General features: G+C 43.7%; 3 protein-coding genes across 7 annotated transcripts; 1 reads left to right on the top strand and 2 right to left on the bottom strand.

The window, feature by feature from the left end:
- Positions 1-68: 68 nt before the first annotated feature.
- On the top strand, positions 69-4,128 carry CUNH15orf62 (chromosome unknown C15orf62 homolog). Of its 3 annotated transcripts, XM_042826051.1 has the most exons (3): positions 69-2,302; positions 2,739-3,389; positions 3,521-4,128. In XM_042826051.1, the coding sequence occupies exon 2, from the start codon at positions 2,857-2,859 to the stop codon at positions 3,385-3,387; it is 531 nt and encodes a 176-aa protein (XP_042681985.1). In that variant the 5' UTR covers positions 69-2,302; positions 2,739-2,856; the 3' UTR covers positions 3,388-3,389; positions 3,521-4,128. The 3 variants fall into 3 exon arrangements, with proteins under 3 accessions (XP_042681985.1, XP_042681982.1, XP_042681983.1); XM_042826048.1 differs by having other exon boundaries at positions 2,739-4,128; XM_042826049.1 differs by having other exon boundaries at positions 2,856-4,128.
- On the bottom strand, positions 221-16,373 carry DNAJC17 (DnaJ heat shock protein family (Hsp40) member C17). Of its 3 annotated transcripts, none has more exons than XM_042826045.1 (11): positions 16,245-16,373; positions 14,541-14,610; positions 13,624-13,682; positions 12,263-12,350; positions 11,770-11,852; positions 11,258-11,363; positions 9,749-9,798; positions 9,162-9,239; positions 8,419-8,499; positions 7,498-7,626; positions 221-434 (listed from the first exon to the last, which is right to left on the bottom strand). In XM_042826045.1, the coding sequence occupies exons 1-11, from the start codon at positions 16,320-16,322 to the stop codon at positions 312-314; spliced, it is 945 nt and encodes a 314-aa protein (XP_042681979.1). In that variant the 5' UTR covers positions 16,323-16,373; the 3' UTR covers positions 221-311. The 3 variants fall into 3 exon arrangements, with proteins under 3 accessions (XP_042681979.1, XP_042681981.1, XP_042681980.1); XM_042826047.1 differs by having other exon boundaries at positions 221-451; XM_042826046.1 differs by lacking the exon at positions 221-434 and adding an exon at positions 6,992-7,308.
- Positions 16,374-17,380: 1,007 nt separating this feature from the next.
- On the bottom strand, positions 17,381-22,163 carry LOC122164236. The gene is made up of 3 exons (XM_042826053.1): positions 22,156-22,163; positions 21,288-21,509; positions 17,381-17,621 (listed from the first exon to the last, which is right to left on the bottom strand). The coding sequence occupies exons 1-3, from the start codon at positions 22,161-22,163 to the stop codon at positions 17,381-17,383; spliced, it is 471 nt and encodes a 156-aa protein (XP_042681987.1).
- Positions 22,164-27,260: the final 5,097 nt, after the last annotated feature.

Below are 27,260 nucleotides of genomic sequence, written 5' to 3' on the forward strand. Positions count from 1 at the left end.
CTGATCAGTTGGTGCCAAAGACTTCTCGATCCATAGTTCTTAAGCAAGCTTTCAGGAATTACAACACTTTTTTAGAAGTTTGGTGTTTGTTCTCATAGTACCTCTCAAATCCTGAATTCTGATCAGACAGCTATGCTGAGCACAGAGGCTAACAGGGTAACACTGAAGCTTATGCAGTCATCTTTTCCCGTTCTCTGAAAAGTGCCGCAGGCACATACAATAGTTTTTAAAAAAAGGAGTTTTATTGCCTTAGTTAAGAAACAGCTTTGGAAATGAAGAACGATGGGGTGGGGAGAATCCATACTTTCATGCTAGGTGTGAGACTCTTCCTCATCTTCCTGCTTGAGCTGTGCAATCAGCTGCTGCCTCTCTGCTGCCTGGCGCATCCGCATCATCACCAGGCTCTCATAATCCCGCTCGGAGACCACAGATGCCTAGGAGCAGAAAACAACTGCAACATGTCAAGGACAGTGCACATTGCGAAGTCACTGACTCCCCACAGTCCCCTTCTAATGTAGGCAGCAAATGACAGCTGGTATCTCAGAGCGAAATGGTAGCTTTGCCATTCTCCTTTCCAAAGTCACACTCACAACAACACACATTTGAGTCAGGAATGCAGCTCAGTGGACTATGACACCAGGGAAACTGGGTAAGGTGGGAAAACTGCCTACAGAAAGCAGGTGGCTTCATAGGAAACAGTGCTGACCCCTGACAGTGCTAGTCCTGAGACAAAGAATGGAACCATCAGGGTGTCTGAAATAACCTCTTGCTTCTCACAGTGAGGATAGATGGGGAAGCATGGCTTGCCTTGTTGTGGTTGGTTATTCTGGATGACAAGCTTCCTCTGCAAGTAAAACATTGATGCCCAAAGTCCAGCACACACTTCATTCATTATAAAGGCTAACGCCATAAAAACCAAACCTTTGTGACTTAGTTATGGAAGGAGCTGCACAGAAGAAAACCAGGTATGTTCCCAAACCTAGCACAAGAGTTTCAGTTCCCAAAAGCTCTTGGAGCCTTTCTGCAGTGTGTGGTAGTAACTGTCATGTCAGCTACGAGGTGATTGCATACTACTTTATAAATGTAGGCAGCAAATGACAGCTGGTATCTCAGAGCAAAATTGTAGCTTTGCCATTCTCCTTTCCAAAGTCATTTCATATTAGTAAGTGGCCTTACTGATTTCAGGTGTATTCGAAGTGCCACAGTGCTTGGAAACATCCATCTCATTTGCTTGATAGTTTAGCCAGAAATACGAGCATCTTGATAAAAAGTGAACAACAAAAAAAACAAACAAACAAAAAAAAACCCTCAAATTCATTTTTCTAGGAACTAAATTTAGTGGTGATTTAAACGATATCTTGAATAGAAACTAGAAGGGATGAAAAGACAGTAGACTGGCAAAAGTTCTGCAGGAAAATGGAGCAAGGAAAGTAGTTACTCCAGCTGCAGAGTACCTAGCTGTGAGTACAAAATAAAAGCCCACAGTAGATGAGAAACTTAGAGTGGGGAATTAAAGAAACTAATATGCTGTAATTGGTATCTTTGGAACTGCATGAATGAAATAATCTTTCAGTACTGTACAGCACAGATTTTCACAGTGTCTGAGAAAGCAACAGATTGTATCAGCCTTCAGTGGCAGAACAAGGTTTCTTCAAAGTTCCTGTCCACTAACCACAGATATTTACTGTCATGTGCCTGGCTGAATGAAATAGGCTACATGAGACTCATGCAAATGAGTCACCCATACAAACCTGAATCACTACCTCATGCTCTGGATTTAAATTTAAAACAGACAAGAGATTATTTTCTGCCTTGTATGGGAGTCTTGCTGATAAAACAAGCCATTAGAAGTGGCAGTAGAGAAGAAGCAGTCTGATTCAAGATGGGCTCCAAGTTGACATTCATTTTGACAGTTCTCAAGCAGTCTGGGTGCCTGTCTCTGAGCGAGCTTGCTTTCTCCTCAGGCAGAGTGTGGGCTGATGCTTTGCCACTTTACACCTACTTCCTGCAATCCTGGTAATTACCAATTGTGTAAAACCCAGTTTCTGACGTGGCTGACTCAGCAAGGGCTTGGCTCAAAACAAATACATATGCACAAGGAACTGCAGCCTGGGAAGCAGTGACAAGAGGCACATGAAGAGAAGGCGGCATTGTAGATTCTTATTGCTCTAGGTCCCGCCTGGCTGAATTGCCCCTGGACTTTCTTCTTCCAGAATCTCAGAGCGTGGTGGTCACCATTCTCTCAGTACGCCAGCAGTTTTTCCTCTCTGCCTGTTGGACTCAGGTGCAGCTCCGACATACCGTAAGTCTATTTTGCATTCCATTTTCCTAATGCTCATCTTCTACATCGCTGTTTTGTTTTCTTTTTTTTTTTAAATTTACCTTTGACTATTTCTTTGGTTTTCTTCAGTGTTACTGAGTCACCGGCTCCCTTCCTAACCACCCACTGAGATTTTTATACTGTGCCCTTCATCATGAAGGTGGCTGGTTACCATGGTATCAAAGTGCCCTTCTGTTCTAGATGCTAGATTAAATCTGTTCTCATGGTGACTGTGTGCCTTTGCTATTTTTCATCAGCTTGTTTCTGTGGCACAGATTTAACAAGCTCAGACATCACCATTCCTTCTCCACTGAATGAGACTCCCTAATACACGAGACAGGTCAACTGCTCCTTAATACAAAGATATACTGTGAAGTTTGCATTTCCTGCAATATCAGCATCTCTGTTTTCCTTCCAGCTATAGGAAAAGGGAAAGAAGAAGTTGTTCCTGTTGTGTGACTTGCTGCTGAGCCTGTGACAGAAGTTCACCACCTGACTGTGAAGAGTCAGCAGTTTTCTCTTTTCTTTTTATCAGAATGGATACTTGGCGGAGAGGATCCATTAAGTCCACAACATTCTTCAGACGTTTCTCACTCAGGAGACACAAAAAGCTGGGCAACCAGGTCATTATCCTGAACAAGAACAGCCACACACTGGACAGTGATGGACAGTGCCAGAAGAGGGAATGCTTGAGGGATCTGAAGGACAAGTCTGATTACCTGTCGTGTCAGAGTGAGCAAAACCTGGCCAAGGCACAAGCACCTCCTAAGCCACCCCGGCTGTACCTGGACAGCTCTAGCTGCCCTAACATCATTGATCACACGGATTCTCACTCTGATGTCTCCTTTTCTAGTGCTTCTCATCAATACAACAAAGCCACTCAAACTCAGTTCCACAAGGACCAGGCTACAGACTGCGTGACCTCAGAGACTGGCTCCCAGAACAGCACCACTCTTTGTGACCTGTCTGATCCTTTCCTGTCCTTCAAAGTGGACTTGGGGCTATCACTTCTCGAGGATGTTCTGCAGACCCTCAGGAAACAGAATCCAAGAGATTATACCATTTGAAGGTATTTATGACTTAATGTATCAGATTTACCTGCTGCTGGTGCCAGTTTCTCTAGTCCTAACAGGAAGAAGGATACTGCAGCACCCCTGTTACGCGTGGTCTGTTTTATTGTTGTTGCCTTACCCATAACAGGCTGCTTTTGTCCTCATCAAGAAGTCCTTCAGAGCAGAGCTGACAGGCTCCATGCCTAGATGAGAGCCCTGTCTTCTGGAACCTTGTGTGCAAGTTTCCACTCTCCATACTGGGAAATTCTCACCCTTGACTATGCACCTCCTCCTCACTGAAGACTGGTATTGTTTAACTGAAGACTTGTTTTGGGGATGTGGCTGTGACACTGCAGAGTTTGGACAGAAAGGGGTATAGCATACATAATTTGTGAATAAGCAGGCAGCTTGTAAGGAGACAGTGTTACTATCTCAAAACCATAGCTATGGCAAGGGTCAAGAGACAGAAACTGATGGTTTCTGCTCCCAACATGTTTGGATGTGAAAAAAATCAAAGTTGTTCTTCTCCCTTTATTTCTTTTTATGTGAGTTTTTCTTTTTTTTTTCCCCCTAATTCAAATGCAGTTGGTACTTGTAGCCTGCAAACAAGTAACCATCTATATAAGCTCATAATACAGAAACAGCAGTTTATTTAGTCTACTAGCAGAAGAAATTTCTCTAGATTCTGCTGCTTGAAGCATGCACTGACCTATCAGCTGTACAGACACGGAAGAATAAATGTTTCTGTGATTGGAAGTGCCTTGTTGTCTCATTTCATTGGTAGTGAGCCAAAACAACAAAGGCCAGGTAGCAGGAGCATAGGTTTCTTATCTGCAGTGATCAAGATCAACCCTCTCTGCCACCTGAGGCATACATGAAGGTGGGAAAAGCAGCTCTGTTTTTCTGGGTTGGGAAAAGGCTAGAGCTACTCATACCCACTTTCCCTTGAGAAGGAGAGTGCAGCAGACAGATCAGGACCAACATCCAGTGTAGAAAGGAACACAGTTCTTCATTCTGTGAGGTGGAAAATGCTCTGCCAGGCTGAGTACAACTTAGGCACTACCATGCTGAAAAGACAGTGCACAACCTACTGGGTCATCAATGCCTTATCTTGTTTTCATAGCTAGATAAGAAACTAATGCTCTTCTAAAAACAAAAAACCCACAAAAATCCCATGGACCCAGACAAACATGAGCTTTGGAAACAGCAAAGTGCAATCCCAGAGAAGGCATAGAACTCAGCCAACAACCTGATGTGAATCTGGTGAAGTCAGATAATACGAATCACATTTGCTGAAGCCTCAAAGGTTAGAAAAGATTCCAACAGGATATCTGACAGAAAGCTTTTCTCAGCACTTTACTGTGGCTGAATGGATGGTCAAAAGTGAATGGGAGCACGTAGGGTGACACCACCAGGTGCAATGATGACTTTCCCATGAGCAAGCACTTTATGCTGTTGTAGTGACAAAACAATATAAAATTAGTGTACACAATAGTTCTCACAGCACTACACAGTCTGTGTGCTTTGTATCTATCAGAGCTGCAGCAATCAAATAGTTGTTGCTCTCAAGTATCCTAAAGTAAAAGAGGTCAAACCACAGCTTTTGTAATTTTCTAATTTGTAAAGCTTAACCCTCCTGTTGTTTAGGAAGGACAACACTCATCCTTTGCCGTGGGATGAAACAGGTCAGCAAAAACTGTGTAGGTATGCAATTTGCAACTCACTGCCTCCTCACAGCGTGATGTTTCAGCTGTCAGCCCTGATTTCTCCTAGGAACTGCTTCCAAAGGTGTCCTGGTGTAGCCTGTCTGTGGGTCTCCACTATTTGTGGTCTTTGGTGCACAGCTCCTGGCTGCCAACCCCACGCATGGAACACAGACAGGATGAGTAGTAAGCGTGTTGCCATGAGAACAGTGCAGCTCTTCAGCTGTCTCCTGAAGCAGAGCAGGGAAGGAGCTGCATTTGCACAGAGTGGGAGCAAACAGAAGGTGGAATAGGACAAAAATAGGAGCTGCCCAGAGACAGCAAAGAGGAAGCGAGGGCAGCTTAAAATCAGAATGAGCCTGAAAGAAAGAACATAGCCCCTGATGGATGGAAAGCCAGACTGTGTATGAAAGAGATAAGGTAGGTAGTAGACTGGGGCAATGTCAACTGATAACTGAAAAATGTCATTTGGAAGACTGGAACTGAGGAGCTGAGAACAAAGACAGCTATGACAGCTAGAAACAGTAAGGTCAAGAGAAGGGATTACCAAGTTGTACATTCTGGAAACACCCACGCAGAAGCAGCAGCAGGACTTTGGGAAAGCCTAATGAAGCAAATAATAAAACAAACCGGAGCAGCTTGGGTATCTTACCCTAGACAGCAAGACAACAATGTAATTAAAGAAGTCACTGCTGCTTACACATAAAAGCAGTAGAAAGAACACAAGCATTAGAAGCGTAGCTCTTGGAAAAGGTTGCAAATCACTGTCTGGAACTCATCATTTAGAGAACAAACAATGTAATGATGAAGCTATGCTGGACCGAACAGAGTAACCAGCTCCACACAGCATGAACTCTATTTGCTGCTTTAGCCTGTCCTCCCTTGCTGCTGCTCCACCATCTAATCCTTCACAGCAGGCGGACACTGCAGTTTCAAATTAAGAAGCTTTCATCATGGAAACAAGCCGAGATCAATCAAACAATAAGTCTTCAATACTTGAAAATGCACAGGTAAAAATACACTACCAACCTCTGCACTAGTGGCTCCCCTCTCCTCCTCTTAGGTGTGAATGAGCTCTCCAGAGCCAGTTCTAGTTCTCTGCTAGTGAGGGATACTCAAATACACTCAACTGAATCCTGCTTTTCTCCAAAGCATTTTGGCTACCTTTCTGAATCTGCTCTGCCTGCAGGACTCATTGTGCATGGAGACCTGCTTGGCTATGGGCTATGATCCTCAAACTGCCACTGCTTGAAATGTCTGAGAAGTGATGCTGCTCAGGGCCATGCTGTTCAAAATAGAACATAGAACAAAAAGCAGAACTAGGATAGCAGCAAGGCATTCTGACACGTGAATACAGTACTTGAGAAGTCAGGAGAAAAAATATTAAACAATCTTACAAACTGCTACAGTATTTTGGTTGTAAATGCATGGTCTGAGGGTACCTGTACAGCATGAGGCAGTGAAGGAGAAGAGAGGAAGTGTCACATGAAACTTGAATAGGAATTCAAATAGCCAGAGGATCTCAGGCCCCTTCACATTTTCTCTCAGAAAAGAAGCAACTACCCAGATCAGAACACAGGCAGAGCACGAGATACACTACACTTTGCTTTATAACACAGAATAGTTCTGCTCCAAAAGAAGTGGATACAATTCCCACTCCAAACAGGCGATAGGAGTACAAGGTAACTGATGGCCAACAATTTCATGCAGCATGGCACATTAGAGGAGACATTTTCTATGTTTTAGCCACTACATATTGTATTCCAATCACAAAAGAGATAAAACGCAAAATTCTCATCAGCAGCTTCACATTGAACATCCAGCGGAATAACCAAGAAGTTGGCAAATACTTTGCACTTGAAGTGTCTACCAAGCTGTACCAACACTAGTAAAGAAGAACCAAAACAGAAAAGAGCTCTTTAAAAGAATATTTAATTTGACACTATTTTAGTTTTCCTCCTGCAGACCCTAAGAACATAGGTTTGCTTTTAGCATTGAAATTTCACCCTCTTGTGAATGCAGTAACTAAACCTCTCTAAAGGTTCTATACCTCTTTCAGTGAACTACCTGCCAAAGGATTTCACAGTTGAAGTACACTAGACTAAAATCACAGAAGAATGGAATTAGAGGTTTTGTGTTGAGCAAGGAGCATCCTTAGTTTTCACTTTTAAGAGGGGGATATTGTGCAAACATCCAGTTGTTCAAGTAGCTTGTACCAAGGACAGAAAGTCCTCTAAAAAAAAAAAAAAAAAAAGTCACCGCCTAAGCATAAAAAGTTTCATCAAGAAGCCAGTCATCTCTCTATCAGTTTATTTTCTTGTTTCTCTAGGGATCAATGCATCCTACCATATATGCAAAGCACGCCTAAGTTTAGGTTGCTATAGAAACAGATTTAAGTAACAGCTGCATATATTCTTCTTACCTGTGAAGTCCTAGGCTGACCACTGCTGTCAGAAAGGACACAGCTGGGATTGCTCTGGGGCTGGCCTTCCAGCCAGGAAATCTTTAGAGGATTATCTGTCAGGCCAACTTCATTCTTCACAGCCATTTCCTACCAATGAAAATATTCCATCATCACCATCCAAATTTTTGGTCACACTCCCTCATAGCTTGCTCACAATCCTAGGAGTTTTTCTATCTCAGCCTGTTATCAAGGTCAATGAAGATTTCACAGCTGCCCTACACGAGAAGCACCCTTCAAGGTTCATTTCTGCACCAAGGATGGGTAAAACATCGCTGCCAGCATTTCTGATAAACAGAGCACAGATAGTTGTGGGTTTCTGGTTGCTTTATTATTATTATTTTTTTGCAATTACTTGGATAGATTAAGTGAAATAACTGGTTACAAAAAACAACAAAACTCTTGTAAATTCAAGTAGATGGAACTACTAACATCACAGGTTTATTTCATTACAGTAGCTACTGTACAGATTACTTTTATTTCCATAGTAACATGAATTATTATAACTCATCACGAGTTAAGACATTTTAGATGCTTTTAAACTGCAAATGCTTGATATAATCCCTAAGATTCATTAAGCCCATCACCCCCAGTGAGAGCTGGTTAAATAGTTTGGTGCCTGCCCTTTAAAGCAGTGTCTCTTCCCTCAGAAGCTTACATGCACAGCCTACTTGTTTACGTGCATGATCTGCTCTGAATTTATGCCTCAAGCTTTGCCACTCCCTTCATCTGTGTGTACCTTTAGACTCTCATTACCCTTCTCCACTGCCTTAATAACAAGGCAGCATTTCTAGGCTGTCAGACAGCTAACCCTTCCCTTCTGAATCACCCCCTTCTTGCCCACTCTCCACTGCACGCATCTGTGGTCTCCACCAGACTTACAGCAGCTTTAACAGTAGCAAATTCCACGACTGCACTTCCAACCTTCCTACTGGAGATCAACAAATTTAGCACGTCGCCATACTGTTAGGAGAGAGAAAGAAAAGTTAATTACAGACCCACAAGAAAAGTCAAGTTCACCTATGGCATGACCAGAAGGAAAACGTGTCTTCACAGACATGAGACTTGAGCTGTCACCCCTTCTGTCTTACATGATGCTTCCATTGATCCCAATCTGTCATAGTTTGTCCCTCCAGGAAACAGTGCAGAAGCTGCACATGGTTACAAACTTCGCTTCCAGCAAACCCCAAGGTAAGAGGGTTGTTTCACTCAGTGACAGGAGATATTCATCTGAATGAAGACTATATGCTGGGACTAATCTTATCAAAGGCTTGTCTGTTTCTGCCTCTGAACTCCCCACAGAAGTTAACATACAGTGCTTTAAGTAAAGGTAAAAGTGCACATTATAACCACAGAGCCAGCCTAACATTTATAAAGGACATGAATTACTCAGGGGTAGAGTTTGCGGTTGCTCTGTTTCACTGGGGATCTCTGCTAGGAAGAAGGCAAATGGGCAACCAGAAACAGTTCACAACAAATGGATTGTGTTGATGATCTCTGAAAATGGCATGAATGAGAGGGCTCAACAAGAGAAGAAAATGAGCTACTCTGGTTTATATGGGGCTTTCCTCCCTTAGCAGTGAAAGCAGGGGAACATCAAGGAACAGAAAAGCATGGGACAGAACCTTCTGCAGCATCCGCAGTAAAACTTCCTTTGAATATCCCCCTCCTGTCTCATCTTCTTTCCTGCATTTCCATTTTAGCTGGGAAATAAATGTGAGAAGTTAATTTTGTGCTTTTGAACATGCTGCCATGCTGAACACAGCTCACACCACTTGCAGAGTAATGAAGTTTTCTATTTACAGCTACAGTCCCAGAATGGCCAAGAAAATAACTTCAATGTTGTGCACAGGGAACAAATTATTTGGGGAACTGTGAGGAAGGACTCATGGGAGTTAAAACTGTACCTGAAGGTATATTAATGGCTGTATCAGGGTAATAAGTAGATGTTGCTCAGTGCCTAAAGCACAGATGATTCAATTTCAGGCTCAAATGTTTACATGAGAAAGTAAGAGAAGAAAAGAATAGGGGAGGAAGTGTATTTTAAATACAGGGATGGGGAGGTGTTAGCTTGCATGATATGCATTAAATAAAGGATCTTCACCACCACTGTACAAAAGGGCATGCCAGCTCAGCAAAGAAGTCCTTTCTGTTCTCCAAACCTGCAAATATTCTGTCTTTTGCCAAAGCCATCTTCATAGAGATGACTTACTTTGAGTTTGGGAGTTATTTTGCCTTCTGCTCCATTTCCTACTTGGTTGCCTGAAGAGTGTAGAGGAAAAAAATATATATATATATATAAAAAGATGTAAGAATATAGGTGAATGTGTGAAAATTCATCAGCTAAATAGCATTAGCACAAAATTTGCCCTGCAAATGTATTTATGGTAACAGCAAGTGCATATCTCAATTTTTATTGCAGTTCATCACTTCAGCACCCCAAAAGCCTTATATGACGTTATCAGTAGAAACTGTAGTGTGAAGTAAATATTGGATGTCAGCATCCTTCCCTTCCATGATTCCAAGACATCCCATGATCAAGGGTAGAAAACTGCTAAACAAGAAAACCACAAGAAGGAAATCTGTTAGATCCTGTAACATTTCTCCCTGTAAATAGACTGTACTGGTAGGAACAAGCATGGAAAACTAAGGGAGGACAAAAAAAATCTCAACATTGAGACACAGCCTAAGAATTTAATCTGGTCTTACAACTAAATACTCAATAGTGAAGTGCTTACTAGTGATCTGCTCCTGTTCCACAGACCTCCTAAGTTCTCAGCCAGAATGAACGCAGTAGGAAGCAAGAGACATTAAGTTTCTCTGTTGAACTGAAATTCTAAATAGCACTCTATCTTCTTTTGAAAAGTAGAACAAAACTTTCTGAAATATAGAACTGTACATTTGAAACCCACAGAGATGCAGAATGTTAGAAAAGGCAAATTTCTAGAGAGACACGTGGATGGGAATGAGATTCAGGAATACCAGAGGGATTCTAGATGCATCTCATCTGATCGTGTATGAAGGGGACTAATTACAGCCAGTGACCAGCCCCAAGAATTAGAGGGAGATAATCTCAAACATGATAACTTGCTGATGTTAAACAGGAAAACACCTGAATTTTGTGTTACTATACAACACATTGCTCATCCTGACAGACTTGTCCTCAGTCTTTGTACAAACCTGGGATGAAGACCACATATGCCTAAAAAGCATGAGAACCAAATTCCAGTAAGTAAAACCTCTGGAACTGTACACCATACAAAACTTCACTGTCTTCACTGCATCTCTTCTTGGTGATAGGTACTGAGGATTTTCAAAGGGATATAGTCAGTAACTTTGATGGCAATTTTTTTTTTTTTTTGTGCAACCTTGCATCAGTCCCTCTTTTGTGTACAACACTGACTGATTTAATTGTGATGGACAAGTAAGACTTTAGGTTTCCTTCCAGCACAGCTGCGGGGCTCCACATCAGGCCATTTACATTCAAAACTTTGGAATCTTTATTGAAGAGGAGCAACAATATGCTAAAGAGCAATCTGCCACATACAAGAAAAAAGCCTCACGGAAATGCTAATCTTTTTCTCAACAAAGGTCTAAGTAGGATCCTATATGTGGCAAGATGACCGAGTCAAAAGGCTTCATCTATATGCAAACCCTGCTCCATCTATAAAGAAGTTGGAGACCCAGGGGTACTCATTGTGGTTAAGCACTCCAGTCTCACCTATTTCACCTTGGATGCGCTGCTGTCTTTCAAGTTGGATCTGTTCTCGAATGAGTCTCTGCTGCTCTTCAAGCTGACGAGAGCCTTCTTCACGCAACCGTATTATCTAGAGCAAAGGTAAGACAGCATGGGAACAGTTCCATGCTTGACTCATGCCAGCTGAAGACTGCCAAAGACAGTTTTTAACTTAGCCCCATCTTCCAATGTAAACCTTCCATTAGCCCCACTGTGGCAGCTCCAGTGCTTATTTAATACTTAGACTCCTCCTGTTCCTAATGACATAGTCCCTGTCAGCCAGCATATACCCAATTAGTTATTTTCTGCTATGTCAAAAAGCAGGACTGACATTTGCCAGACTGTCATGCATGCCTCTCTTTCACAGAGCCCATTAATCCAAAAGGCTGAGGGACTGCTACACGGAGTTGGCACAACTCATGTGGTTTGCATTATGAATGTAGACTTTAAGCAGTTATTGTCAAAAGCAGCATACAAATCTAAGAATGGATCGTTACTTCTTGTTCTAAGGTCCTTGTTATCCGGATCTCCTCCTCTTTATTGTCACAGATCTGGGCTTCCCGTTCCCTGGCTTCAAGATCTGCAGAGAAAAAAAACAAAATTAAAACGAACCAGAAAGAGTTTTCACTGCTGTTCAGAGGTGGGTGTAACGATCCAAAACTTGGCTACATCTATAACAAACTCAAAGCAGAGACATGACAACTCTTCTGTGCAAGCACAGCAATATATTAGCAGTCCTAATGGGCATCAAAAGCCCCAATTCTTTGCCAGAGCAGAATCATCGCTAGCTGTGACAACTGGAGATTTCATATGGCTTCTGCATTGTACTGGATGGGCAATCAAAAAAAAAAAAACAAAACTAAAAAGAAAAAGCCATAGCAGATGAACAGCAACAAAACAATTCATGGTGACTTCCAGCATCAAAGAAACACAAGCACCCAGCTAATGAAGACTCCAAGCCCAAAGAAAATGAAGTTTTGATTTCATTACCAAGCTTTACTTTCTTTCGCTTCTCATCAAGCTTTTGTGTCCTTTCTGCTGCTTGCTTTTTGGCTTTTCTCACTTTGTCATATGCCACCTGTCAAAAAAACCCAACAGAACAGTGTAACTAGGTAAAGCAAAAGGGATAAAATGTGAAGCTGCAAGTAGAAGGGAGGTCAGCTACTGAAACACTGTAAGAAGAGGTGAAACATTTCCTGCTTCTTGCTAGCACTCTTAAAATGTTGGAGTTAACACAAATACTCTGAAAACATGAGACCTCCAGACTGAGCCTGAAAGAGTGAAGAAATCTAGGAGTAACTGTGAAGTTCACTGTAGAAAAAAATCTCACCCACCTATAGAGGTGAGAAAAATATTCTGTTTTTTTTTCCCTGAACAGGTCAAAAGTAAATTTAGAGGCACCAAAAACAAATCGAGTTTGATTTAGAACAAACTTCTATGATGAAAAAGGTACATTTTATATAAAAGATCTGCTGATAAGACAGATGGTTGACTTACATAAATGTATCAGAGCAAAGACGACCAGAATTCCTCAGCTGCAACAGCACATCAACACTCAATTAGTGACTTAAGAACTGGGGTAAACTAGCAACTTTACTGACATCTGTTCAAACCATTACCATAATCCCTCATATCATTATCCTTTACAATCTCTGCCAAAATTTGCTTTTAAATTATCTGAAATTTTAATATGCCTTCTCTCCTGAGTTTATCTGGATGGTATTACTTGCTCATGCTGACTCGCTTTCATGCTGTTTTTATTCCTGCTTTTCACATGTAATACTTTCAGGATTTGCAGAAGGCACTCAACCACTTCCTTACAGGAAGCCCGAGCTACATCTGGCAGCCTGCAAAGCTTGTGCAGCAAAAGGACAGAGATCACGACTATGACTCAGCTTTTCTGTTCAAAAGCCTCTTGTGCCCCACTGAGAGAAGGGCTCTGAGCCTTAGTGATCCCATGTCTAGATACTATTTACTTGTCACATCTTGATATCAAGGGAACCACAAATGCACCACTGCCACAGAAACTGAACCAATCACTGGTGGTTATTGAATTCTTTAAACGAGATAGGTCCCAACTGAGCATGTTATTAAAGACAGTATCCCACACTCAGTGCAAACAGAGCTACTCCCAGCACATCAGATCAGAAAAAACATTTATCAAAGCTCTTATCTGGCACCTGCTATTTCATCTCATGGAAGACTACAGGGAATAACAGACAAGACTTGCATTCACAGAGGCTCTACTGGAGAAGAGATCAGGCCAGACAGGATGAGAGTTTCTACTACTTCTCCAGCATGCAGAGTCACACCATACAGTCCCAATATAACTGAGGAATAGGCATCCTTACCCTTGCTGCTGCATCTGTCAGAACAGCTAAGGCCTGAGACAGCTGGTGGAAGACTTCCGCTGGGAATTAGAAGAAAAAAGGGTAAGATGCAGAAAACCACGCTAGTGGCCTAGAGATCAATCAGAAAAAAAAAAATCCCTTCTGAAAGAGACCTGCAGAACATCAGAAAGAAGAATAATCCTTCCAAAGCATTTTGCAAGCCAACTTACAAACAAAATCTGCACAGTTGAAAGAACATTTGTTACATAGACTTCAGTGTAGATCACGAAACAAAAATAGCAGAAATTTTACTATTAAGAGAAACCTTGCAAACATGATCTCAATATAACAATATAACCAATCTATAGGCTTGGAATTCCTCAACCTGCAGTTAGTCTGAGTGTTACAAAAAAAAAAAAAAAAAAAAAAAAAAAAAAAAAAAAAAAAGAAAACCAACTTCTCCATCTCATTAACAGCTTTTTAGCCTGAGCTACAAAACTCCCCTTTTACATCAGTTTTGCTGAACCACTTGCTTGAGGGATACACATATGAGCTGGAGGCCTTTTCATACACTTCAGACCACCTCCCAGCCTTCTGCATACATCAAAACCTCCAGCTCTATTCCTATTTCTGCTAAAGATCTTTTTTATTCATAGTGACAATTCCCATACCACAGCTACAAAACTTCAATCTTTAAGAGCGCAGCCTATCAATCTGGAACATGAAAGACACAGAATAATATTTTGAGAAGTCATTGAGGAACAACGTCCTTCCAGTTACCACCTCTGTTCTTTGCATATGTGTACGTCACATGACACAAATCTAGGCATTCTCTTAATTGCATAAAGACAGACCTGAAATTAAACAGAGACACTTCCAGGAGTTTGTTTTCACACATACAGACAAGAGTAGCTTGCAGCCATACAGTTCTATCTCACCTGCTTGGGGATTATCTGGGTTCTTATCTGGGTGACAAGTCAGGGCCTTCTGGCGGTACGCTTTCTTAATCTACAAGAGCCAGAGATCTGTCAGTTGTTGCTTTCATTTAGTCCATGCTGACAAATGCAACTTGGTAAAAAAAAAAAAAAAAAATTAAAAAAAAAAAAAGTAACACTATAGGAACAAGAAAGTTACAACTCAGTCGTGGATGTTTGTTTTTGTCGTTCTTTGTTTTGTTTAGTTTAAACCACATCTCTCACAAGCAGAAGGCTTGGTTGAACCAACATTCACTTATGTTACTGCATACTCCCCATGCCTGATTGATAGAAAAGTCCACTTCTAGAGTGCTGACAGCACTATTAGTACACCATGTTAGAATATCTTCCACTAGTCTACTCAGTGAAGCAACCTGCCCTTTTTAATCACACTGTTCTATAAGGATAAGCATCTGAGCCTAGGACACACAGTAGACAGGCAGCCACATTTTAAATGAGCTTTCAGCTTTTTGAAGCTTGAAGTTTTACTTCAAGGTACACTGTATTACAGCGATGTAATACATGATCAAAGTCGAGTCTGGTTCAGAAACTTTGGCAATTTCCTAGCCAAAGAGATGCTCTACTCTTTACAATTATTTGAGAAAGAGGTAATATAGTCCACTGTGCAACAACTGAACTTGGCAAGGTGAAGTCTTTTGACCAAAGACTGTTTAATCACTTCTACACTTCAGAGAAAAAGATTACAACTTTATGGACTAAGTCACTAGTAAAGTTTTTATAATGAGTTTCCCTCCTCAGCGGAACATCTACATGCAAGAAAATGCATGCCAAACAATTTTCAGATGGGATGGAATAAGTGGTGGCTGAGCACCACCTGGTGGATAAAACAGATGAAAGGAAAATGCAGCTGAAGCCTAGCAGACATCATCCCATCTCTTCCATAAGCAAGACCCCAGTAAAGAAGAGTTACATCTCTTCAACATGCCATCTAAACAGTTACTGGAGTAACCCTTGCTTCCCTTTCTTTGTCTCTTCTGGCAAAGTACCTCTGAATTCCAGTGGGCTTTGCATTGTTTCAAGTATTTTACATCAAGGACTGCACTCTATACAACACTTGTCAATTTAAGTCACTCTGTAACACCCACTTCTCCACTTCCTCATCCTTTTTCTCATCCCAGGAATTAACAGCAAAGTCCTTCACCTCACTGAGCCCTGTGAACTGTATCTGACGTGCTTACATCAAGGCAACACATTTGCTGTTACACGCTGTCTCTGGCTTCCACGATTTACCTGCTGCACTTGAAAGAACAAAGAAAAAGTTGAAGTGGGGGAAAGAAAATCGTTATTTTAACCACGTTCAGGTGCTCGAGCCTTCTTCCCCTCCACCGGACCACTTTCCCAGTTCAGTCCTGTCAGTCACTGGGGCAATTACCATCGACCTAACTATTAAGTTAAAGAGAAAATATAAAGACGCTATTCCAAAGCCACAAAATTAACGCGATGACTTATGATGCTAGGTACCTAAATCGCTCTCGAGTCATTGGATTTCTGCTAAACACTGCGGAGCTCCGAGGGCTAATGAAGGAAATGGCTGAGAACACTTTCGCAGGTCAGTTCAACTGATGTCACCCTTCCCAAGCCAAGATCCATCCCCACAGGTTTGAGGTGAGAAAAGGGAAGGGTAAAATGAGGCAATACAGCTCTGACCTCCTTCTCCGACACCTTCTCGCCGACCCCCAGCAGGCCGTACAGATCCAACTCCAGCAGGTCCTTATCGACCGCCATTTCGTCGTCGAGCGGCTTCTACCCGTGCCCCCTGCTGGGCTCGCGTTGCCTGCCGGGAAACGGAGTCCTTCCTTACCGGCTCGCGCCGCTCAAGGCCTGTAGGAGTCGGGGACATTGACTACACGTACCAGTATGCTCCGCGGCAATAGGTCAGGGCGTCCGCTCCCAGTGGGCACAGCGGGGCGCGAGGCATACTGGGGGGGTGTAGTTTCACGCTGGCTGCTGCCGGGGGAGCGGGGCGGCAGGGGAGCTTCAGCTCCCGTCGGAGCGGCGCTGAGAGGCTGCCCACCTTGGGGGGGAGGAAGGGGGCGGCTGGTTCTGTTCTATGACGTCATAGCAACTTACTGTACAGATTTGTGGGGTGGGAAATGGGAAATATGGGGAAAAAAAAAAACCAAACAAAAACAAACAAACAAAAAAACACAAAAAACATAAGAAAGCACCAGCGTTGGGAAACAGGCGAGTGTCCCCTCGGGTGGGAGCTCACAATGTGCGAGACCCGACAGTGCTTGTTCTCAAAGTGTGACCGGTGTTCCAGGGACTGAGCTGGAAATCAGCAGAAACATTTGAAATAAATGTTTTATGTGCACATTTCTTCCAACTGAGTGTTCTCTCCGGCCAGCATGCCTCATTGCACTGGAATTCCTATAGTTTGCTAATAACATTGGCAGATAACATTGGCTGGATTTCACATGAAGGTAGAACACTTCAGTGCATGGATGAGACCTTCTTCAACACAATGCACTTTCAGCTATTCCTATGAAAACCATTAAGCTTTCCACAAAAAGTACAAATGTACACAGCCAACTTTTTAATAGCAATTATTTTACAACAAGGGGTTTGTGACCTTTTTAATACATTCATTTCAATTCACAGTATGAATGACAACACAGTACAAAACCACAGCTTTAGTTGAATAGCACTGGCATACCACAAAAGAAAAGTATACATGATAATACTATGCATGCCATTTACATGTTCCTATTCAACTCTGAGATTTAGAACCACGGTCCTTTCTCTCAGCTTTATCTTTGCATTTTGCAAGGTGCTGGCAGTGATTAGTGGAAAAGCTCTCTTACCTTAGATGTCCCTCTGAAGCTGCTCCTCACCTCCTTGTTTCTCAGGCTATCAATCAAGGGGTTCAGCATGAGGACCAGGAGCATGCAGAAGACTGCTGGTGCTTTCTTCTGCTCTATTAAGTACCTGGAGCTGGAATGGATGTAGCTAAAAGTAAGGGATCCAAAGAAAATGGTGATGGATGTCAGGTGAGAGGCACAGGTGTAGAAGGTTTTCTTCCTGCTATCATACAGGGGAGGGGCCGTGGGTGCCATTACTGAACCAGCGGTGGGCATAGACACTGTTCCAGGAACTTATGAGAACACAGGTGTGGCCCCAGTAGCCCTCCAATTAGACGCTGCAGGAGGCCACACAGGTGCTGCCCAAGGCACATCATTCTCTGCTCCCGACAAGACACCCCTGACCCCACCACTCCTTCTAGATGAATCCATTCCCAACTCTTCCTCCTGTTGCTCAGTCTCTGACTCTGGCTTGCTGCTCTGTTGAACTTCTGCAGCATCCTTCTGCCCCCCCTTTGCAGGCTCCACACCCCCCTTTGTAGGCTTCTTCTCTGATTCTTCGCCTTCCTTCTCAAGCTGACCTGACACTAATTCCCAAGTCATCCTCCAACACCGCTCCTCTGTTTCCACTGCTTTCAGAGCTCTTTCTAAGTTTCCCAAGGTAGCTCCCTTCAGTCCCAACTTAACCTACTCCCACAACTCCTCTGCCACCTTATCTAAATTCCTATGGGATAAGCACTCTGCAGGAGTACTCCCGTAACCACAGCATTTAACCCAATTAATCAGCGCCATTTGGGCTTTTGACAACAGCGAAACCCCTGCCTGCTTTCCCAGCAGCTTCAGCATACTCACTACTTGCTGCACAGAAGCCATAACATGAGCTGCTATCCCCTCATCCATGTGCGCACACCTCATCATGTCGGGTATAGAGACATAATCCCCCTCCGGCTTGAGCCGACCAGCATCTTCAGATGATCCCACTAGCTGATGGGAAGCCGAAACAGCTATCAACCATTCTAATTTATTCTTCTTATCACCAAACGTGCGCCACTCTTCATCCTCAAAGAATGTCCCTGAATGTACAAACAAACCCTCTGCCTTACCAAAGGCTAGTAATCCCGGCACTTGCTTAACAGTACCCGTATCCACCCCTTGCTTCTCTAAGAAGAACTGTAATAAATTTAGGGCTACCTCTCTTTCCGCGGTGCACTGCAACCCGCATCCCACCGCTCTCACAGCACCCACTTGAGACTATTGGAGTGCCACTCTTTGCCCTCTGGATCCGTGCAGACCCCTCTCGGTCGGTCTAGGCAGCTATGCCCCCCAGCTCGCCGCTGCAACACTGGTGCTTCTGTCTGCACGCTTGGTGCTGAGTTGATCGCCAGTCCCTGTTCAGGCACCACTTGCTGCGGAACTAAAACAGTAATGTGATTGCTATCCGAGCAGGAAGCACGACAGGACTCAATATGAGTGATCCAGCTTCAGTTTATTAACGGTTACACAGAGCTTTAATAGCTAGCTTTAGCTATCATGTTGCCTTGCTATTGGTGGACAACAGTCGTTTCTAGGCAGAGAAGAATCTAACTACATGCTATCTGTTTTTGTCAACTCCCTTAAACCAAGTTCCTTTTTGGGGCTACTCCCTCCTGCTCACAGAAACATTGTGACCTGTTAGTCTCTAGTATTTTTCCATGGGTATACAATCTGTACTGCTATACAGGCTGTGCTCATACAACTCCTCATGGCCTCCTTGTTCCCAGAGCCATTTCCCAACAGGGAAGGATGACTTAGGAATATGTATGTTTGTAGGACACTGGAAAATCAGTGGAACACACAGGAACACAGACATTTAGGTCTATTAACCTGGTACTGGTCACTTCTCAGTCAGTCTGCACTCTCATCCCCTCACTTGTGCAGCTGCATATCTTGTAGAGCATGGTCATTGAGAGTGCTGTTCTTTCTGGTTGGTATGTCCTTTGGGTGGACTCAGTGTTCAACCTATATAAGAACTCATGCTGGATGCCCTGTAATGCGAGGGCTCATTGCTCTGGTTACTTATTTTTCATACAGATGTTGTGTTGTGTTTGGATGACTGAAAGAGAACGCATGACCTTGTAATAATACCTGGTCATGCAACTTGACCCATCCTAAATTAAGATTAAATTCACAAATTTATTTGGTCACACTCAATGAGCTGCTGGTTGTAGTTCAATGAGCTTCTGTCTCCTGGTGTCAGAGCAAAGCTAAGAACTGAAGAGAAAGAAGTGTGAAAGTAGAGAGAGCTGTGCACAATATAGCAACCTGGATCTTCTTAGAAGCACATTGAGAATTGGCAGCCAACACACCTAGCATCATGCATTTCTAGTGAGCATCTACACTGCACTTTCTTACCTTAGACTGACTTCTCTAGAGCCCAGATTCAGACTGATGGAATTAGGTAACTATGGACCTGAAGTATATCTCTTTCAACCTCAAACAATTTTTAATTTTCGCTTGTTGTCTTGAATGCTTATCTTCCCACTTACCTTCTGAATGCCAGGCTGGAGTGATCTGATGCAACTTTCCAGGCTTATTACACTAAGAAATAATTTCGTAGGTAATTGGTCACTGAACTCTGTCAGTTCTTGCAGTTCAAAAATCTACCTGTCTTGATTCTCCATTGTTTCACTCAGCCTTAAGCCCTCTTCAGATCTCGAGTTTCTTGCATTGATTTTAGGAATGAGTTAAAGTCAGTGTGCAAAGAAAATTTTTATTTTAATGGAGAGATCCGCAGTGTGTTTCTGGGAGCTGGAGCTTGTGCCCTCTGTAATTCAATGTTCCAAGGGCCTGAACATTTCCCTTGATGCTGTTCTGTAGGTGTTTATGGATTGCTTTCCTGACCCTAATGGCCTGAACCTGAGCAGCAGGAAATGCAGAGTCAGCTTTCATATCACTGGTTCTCTTTGAACCTGGTCAATAAATACAGCTTGATGTAATCAGCAATTTAATTTTTTCAGATAAACTGTGTAGAGACAGAGATTAGAGGTTAGAGTTTAGACTTCAACTGCTTTGAAAGAGAAAATTCCTTGCCTTTTGGATGGGTTAGAAGGGACCTTACAAATCCTCCAGTTGAAATCCACACTGTAGGCTCATTGACTTCCACATCTTTTACCTCCTTGTTTCTCCAGCTGTAGATGAGGGGGTGCAGCAGTTCAGCATAGGGATCACCCCAGTGATTTTGTCTGTGTCCTGAGAGAAGCTCTTGACAGCTCACAAGTACATGAAGATAAAGGTTCCATGCAACAAAGAGACCACCATCAGGTGAGAGGTGAATGTGGAAAAGGCCTTGTGTTTGCTCTCCTTGGAGTGGATCCACAGCACAGTCAGAACAATGAAAATATATGAGATGAGGTGCAAATGATGCTGTTCATTACAAACAAACTGCCGGAAATGAAAACCAGCAACTCATCGAGAGCAGTACTGGAAGAAGAAATCTGAAAGAGTCACAGAATCATAGAATCCCAGACTCTCAGAATGGCTTGGGTTGGAAGGACCCCAGGGATCACCAAGTCCCATCATCCCTGCCACAGGCAAGGCCACCCACCTTCAGATCTGGTAGTAGATCAGGCTGCCACAGGCCCCATCCAACCTGGACTTGAACACCTCCAGGGACAGAGTATCCACAACCTCTCTGGGCAGGCTGTTCCAGCAACTTACCACTCTCTCTGTAAAGAGATTCCCCTGACATCCAATTGAAATCTTCCCTCCTGGAGGGAAGAGAGGGCTGTTATCACAAAAGATATGCTTCACCACATTTCAAGAGGAAAAATGATAGTTTTAGGAAGACACTGGTGTGTACCAAAGAGTTCAGACCCAGAAGTACGAACATTTCACCAAAGTTCAGCAGAGCATCTCAAACATGATCTCAATCATGATGGTAGTATAAAGCTGAGGCTTATAGATGGCCACATACCAGTCATGTGCCATCGCAGGTAGCAGGAGACACTCTGAAACTGTTAACAACACAAAGCCAAAATACTGTGTAATGCAAGCTGCATATGTAATTAGTACTGTTTCTACTGCTCCGTGGCACCCAAAACTGTACTCAGTGGTATTCAAGGTGTGGCTGTACCTGTGCAGAGTAGACTAGGAAAATCTGATCCCTTGACTGGCTGGCAATACTGTGCTTGATGCACACCAGGATATATGGTTGATCTTCCTGACTCTGGGGCACACAGCAGTGCAGAAAAGACAAACTGAATGCCCCGTTTCTGGAGGTGCCCAAGGGCAGGCTGGGAGAGCGCGGGGCAGGCTGTTCGGATTCAGAGGACACTAGCCCATGGCTAGAATAAGATAGATTAATGTGACTATATAAGAATATCTCTCCTTTCGTCTCTTCTTCTCTAGATGAATACAGGCAGAGGAAGTGGGGATTTTTAGAGAACACTCCAGGAGTCTTCACTGTGGCCTTCCATTTCTTAAAAAAGCTTATAAGCAAGAGGGAGACCAACTATTCTATGCAATCTGATAGTGATAAGACAAGGGGGAATGGTTTTAAACTTGAAGAGGGGACATGTAGGTTAGATATTCAGGGAAAATCCTTTATTCAGAACGTAGCAAGGCAATAGCACAGGCTGTGCAGATGGAGCTGTGAATGCCCAATCCACAAAGGTCCCAGATGCCAGGTGGAGTAGAACCCCGGGTAGCCTGTTCGGGTTCAGAGGCAACCAGTCCACAGCAGGGATTGGGGCTGGAGGGGCTTTGCAGGCAGTTCCAACCCGACCATTCTGTGGCTCTGTGATTCTGGGATCTAACCAAAGTCTGAAGAACACTGTAACAGAATTTCTTCACGTAACCAACTCTGGCTTCCACAGACTGAAATCACTGGCAACAAAGCAACATCTAAAAGCATCAGAAATACTATACAGCTTCTTGAGATGCAATTGTGATGTAATTGGCTCCTCTTTCTCAGGGGATGTAAAGGACAGTATAATTGCCATGCTACTGTGATCTAGCTGTCCAACATATAATCGCTTCAGATATTTTCTGAGTGAATTAAAACATCTCTGCAGCTATATGCCTGCCTTCTGGACAGAAGGATTAAAAATCGGAGGTATGAGCAAAGCATAAATAAGCTGGACAGCTCTTATTACTTCCTGTGAAAGTTAGAACCAGGGGAGAAAGAGAGAAGTGGCAGGCAATAGGGGATAAAAGTTGTACCACTGTTTTCTCGGGGCTCTCTCTTATCAGAGAAACAGTCCTAGAAAATTGTTTGGATATTTCCAACATAGCTCAGTCCATAATTATTCAATCAACTTGTAATGATGCCAGATGCCATCACAAATGGAGGCATCTCCAGGGATGTGTCTGTAGGGCCAGGCTGGAAGGGGCAGCCTGGGAGGGTTACTAGCCCATGGCATGGGCTGGGGCTGGGGGGCTTTGAGGTCCCTTCCAACCCAACCATTCAATGGTTACATGATCTTTAAGGATTCTTTCAACCCAACCATTCTGTGATTCTATTATCTGTAAGGTCTCCTCCAACCCAACCATTGTACAGTTCTATGATTTGGTGCCGCAGCATTCCAGAGCGTTTTCCTCAGTTCTCTGTTCACAGGGTCTGAGATGTAACTGTAACGAGGCATCTCTGCACCTCTCATTAAACTCCTGCCAACTTGGTTTGCCATTTTCCTCATCGCACCTTCCTATTGCAAAACGGTGGTATTTGTACCTATAGCTCCCTTTGGGAAAAGAATAAACACACCTAGATATCCTTCTGCTTTTGCAGATGTGCAGCTGCAGCTGGCTGCAAGAGCTGCTCTGAGGGCTGCAGATACCGCAATCACTAGCAAGCAGCATTTCCTTTGTGTTTTTCTATGACAATGTGGCTTTGGGTGCTACACAATGATCCTGCTACCAATAACATCTTTCCCTTTTGCTGGGGCTGTGTTTTCCACGGGGGCTTTTCGGGGAAAAGGGAAAACCTGCAGTGAGGCCACATGGCTGGAAATTACTTTCCCTGACTTTCACAGGCCTCTGCAACAAGTTTCAAACGTGATGCTGTTGGGTATTTGTAGGGGGAACCGGGTAGCACTACAGGGACCCCACAGCACAGAAAGGATAGGACGAAGGGAGGAGGGCTTGCGCACAGCGCTTTTTGCTCAGCATAACTCTGGGGCACCGCACCCCACGGGGAGCCTCCTCCCCATCCCGCTGCTCGCGTCGCCCTTTGCCCTTCATGCAACCTCCCAGCCTTAAATAGGACCCACAGCCCGAGCTCTAAATAGCTCCCCACAGCCCGGAAGGGTCCGGCGGCGGGGCGGACTCACCATGCGGATCTGTGTGCTGATGAGGAGGTACGGCATGATCCCACCGCTAGACCGCAGCCCCGGGGCAGTGCAGGGGGGAGGCTGCATCCCCTCCCATCCCGCCCCCGCTCCGCCCAAGGGAGGCGGTGGCCGCGCTGCACCCTCCCGGGGGACTAGAGGGGGGGAGGGGAGAGAGGGAGGTGTGGAGCCGGCTTTGTGAAGGATCTTGGCTCTGTTGGGCCATAGAGGGATGGGGAATGGGAAGATGTGCAGGGAGACATGGGACAGAGAGAAAAGGGAAAGGGATGGAGAGACAAACGAGGGAGGTGATAGATAGGGATATAATGGACAAGGAATGAAGGACAAGAAGATGATGGATAGGAAGGTGTTGGATAAGAAAATGATAGACAGGGAGACAAAGGACAGGGGATGAGGGGCAGAGAGATGAAGGACAAGGTGATAATGGAGACAAGGAACAGAAAGATGAGGAATAGGGAGATGATGGGCAGGGAGAGCAAAGGACACAGATAAGAGAAAGGGGGATGGTGGACCGAGAGGTGAAGGACAGAGAGATGAAGGATAGGGAGATGATGGACAGACAAAGAGCAGAGAGAAGATGGATAGGGAGATGAAAGACAGGAGACGATAGCTCAGGGGTGATGGAGCAGAAGACAATGGGCAGGGATGTGATGGAAGGAATATGATAAACAAGGAGATGAAGGACAGGAAAGGATGGCTTGGGGGTGATGAAGGAGGAGAAGATGGACAGAGATGTGACAGACAAGGATATGATGGACAAGTAGATGAAAGACAGGTAGATAAAGGCTGGGAGATGATAGCCTAAGAGGCACTGCGGCAGGAGACACTGAATAGTGAGAGAATGACCTGGGAAATGATGGATAAGAAGATGATGAACAGGGAGAAGGACAGGGAGAAGAAGGACAGGAGAATGACGGATGGGAGATGAAGGATAGGAGATGATATCCCAAGAGGCAATGGACCAGGAGACATTGAATAATGAGACAATGATCCGGGAGATGATGAACAGGGAGATGATAGACAAGAAGATGATGGACAGTAGACAAAGGGTAGGGAGATGAAGGACAATGAGATGATGGACAGGAAGGTAAAGAATGGGAGATGACATGATATTCCAGGAGGCAGTGGATCAGGAGACATTGGACAGAGTGACAATAAAATGGGAGATGAGGGACGGGGAGACAAAGGACTGAAAGATGATAGATAGATGATGGAGAGGGAGATGATGGGCAAGGTGAACCCTGGGCCCTGCAGCTTTTAAATGTGATGGTTTAAATCCCTTCAAAATGTGAGGGGAAAAAAGTTCCTCCCATGTTGATCAGCAACTGTTAGCATGACATAATTAATCCCTAATTTCTTATTGATCTTCAGAAACAAGCAGCTCAGGGGGAAAGCAGAAGGCTGTTCCCAAGCAGCTGGGGCATGCTGTGTCCTTCCGGCCTGACCTGGGGCCCACTTCCCTGCAATGCCACAGTTACCAATTAACCCCAGTACGGACTGAGCGGGAAAATCCACATTTCTACTCATTAGTCTAAAGAAAATGCTCCAAGACAGCCAGGTTTTGCTGTTGTTCCTGTCATGTTCGTTAGTTTTGATTTGACAAAGCAAAACAACTAATATACATTGATGTTACCATCTTCCTAAAATGTGCTTGGGATATTTCACCCCTTGGGTTACGCATCCATTCATTTAGATCACCTTCCTAAGGTCTTCCTGAATTCCCTGGTGTGAAAACAACCCAAATGTTTATTCCTAAGATTTACTCCCTAATATAAATCTGTGTTATTTTCACTTTTTTTTTTTGTCCCTATCACCCAGCAACTGATACAGAAGTACTTTCCCTGCTGGTTTCACCACAGTTGTTTTTGCTTCCTATACCCAAATCCATCACCTTGTAACCTGGACCAGATGATCTCTGCTGTGAGAGTGTTCCCATCGCAAGGGAGCCCAGAGCTGAAATCCAGACCCTTGGATCTTTCATCACATTAAAGAAAAAAATATATATCCAGGGCTCTTGTAGAGTGGCAGGCTGCCCAGCACTCACTCTCACTGCTCAGTTTGGCTCCTGCAAGGCTCTTTTTAAAGGGAGGAGAGGAAATAAAAGAGAGGAAAAAGAAAGCAGAGCCTGCACACGACATTTTGGTATCAGAGTTCCCATTGAAAAATCAAAACCTGGGAGACAGCCCAAGTGCTTTGAGCAGCAATGGCGTGAGAGCAAGCTATAAAACACAGTGCCATGTATCTCAGTGGTGCCATTCATCATCAAAAAGCAGTTATTGCCCCTTGGCATGGCTCTGAGATTTCTGCTTAAAGTTGGACATGGATAGCAAGAATTTGTGTGAAAGAAAGCAAAAGTCTTTTTGGCAAAATGTTATCTATGGTCATAAATCCCTTATGCACAAGAGTGACACTGAAGAACATTGAAGAACTCTGTTTTTCTCCTTCTGACAGCAGTGGCTTTTTCTAATTACCACTCTTCTTTCTGCAATACCAGTCGATACCAATCAAATTTCTTGCCTCAAATAATACTGATTAATGGCGTTTCCTAACAACTCAGTTCCCCTGAATTTAAGGGATGGTTCTGCTTCTGGAAGGAGAACAAACTTCTGATCAAGGAGAAATCCCAAAAATGTACCGTAAAGCTGATTGAATGATCGAATGGCATTGCTCACCCTGTGGGTTGCTGCTGAGAATCCCCACCCTTGGGTTGGAGTAACAGAATGTGTTTAATCGATCTTCTAGCTGGAAAATAATACACTGTGCAAGTCGTTGAAGTTGCTGCTACTTTCCCTTCAGCTGTTCTGGGAAAAGGCATTTCTAGTTGTAATCCTGGTGTATGTAACCAGACAGGGAACCGTTTCACCCACAGTTCACTCACTGACTGTGGAATGGGAAAATTCAAACCCCAAACCTTGAGATGATGATTCCACCATTCACGTTATCATTAATATCTCCCTTGTCTTACACAGAGCCCATTTCCACCTAACATACTGCAATCACAACCCAAGAGTGAGCAGTTTTTGGACTCGATGATCTTTAAGGTCTTTTCCAATGTGAGTGATTCTGTGATTCTATGATTCTCGCAACAAGACCTATGAATGGTCTGCTCTGTGAAATAACCATCATCTACTCCCACCATGGTACTCACCATCTTTCCTCAGTGCTATTTTTTGCTACTTTTGTCCTTTGCTCCTCAAAGCCGACCAGAAAAGTGTGAGAGTTGAGAAATGTACATGCCTCTGTCGCTCTCCCAGAGCCCTGTGCCATACTTCAGGACATGTTCCGAACCCCAGAGCTCTCTGGCTCGTGGACTAAGTCATCTTCAAGCACCTCTGCAGGGAGGATGAGAGCCTGTGCTGCACTAAAAGGTTTGATATTCCAAGAACATTGTGCTTAATGCAAATATTGATGCATACAAAAGTGACTACATTTCTTTTTAATAGTGTCCCTAATTACTAAAGAAGTAATTCATCCACAGCATTGGATCCTTGCAATCTGCTGTTTTTGATCCTGCTACAGATGTTGTTCGTTTTATCCAG

The sequence above is a fragment of the Centrocercus urophasianus genome, unplaced genomic scaffold (assembly GCF_019232065.1).
Source record: "Centrocercus urophasianus isolate 14NV4802_14NV808 unplaced genomic scaffold, USGS_Curo_1.0 seq_259, whole genome shotgun sequence".
Classification (NCBI taxonomy): domain Eukaryota; kingdom Metazoa; phylum Chordata; class Aves; order Galliformes; family Phasianidae; genus Centrocercus; species Centrocercus urophasianus.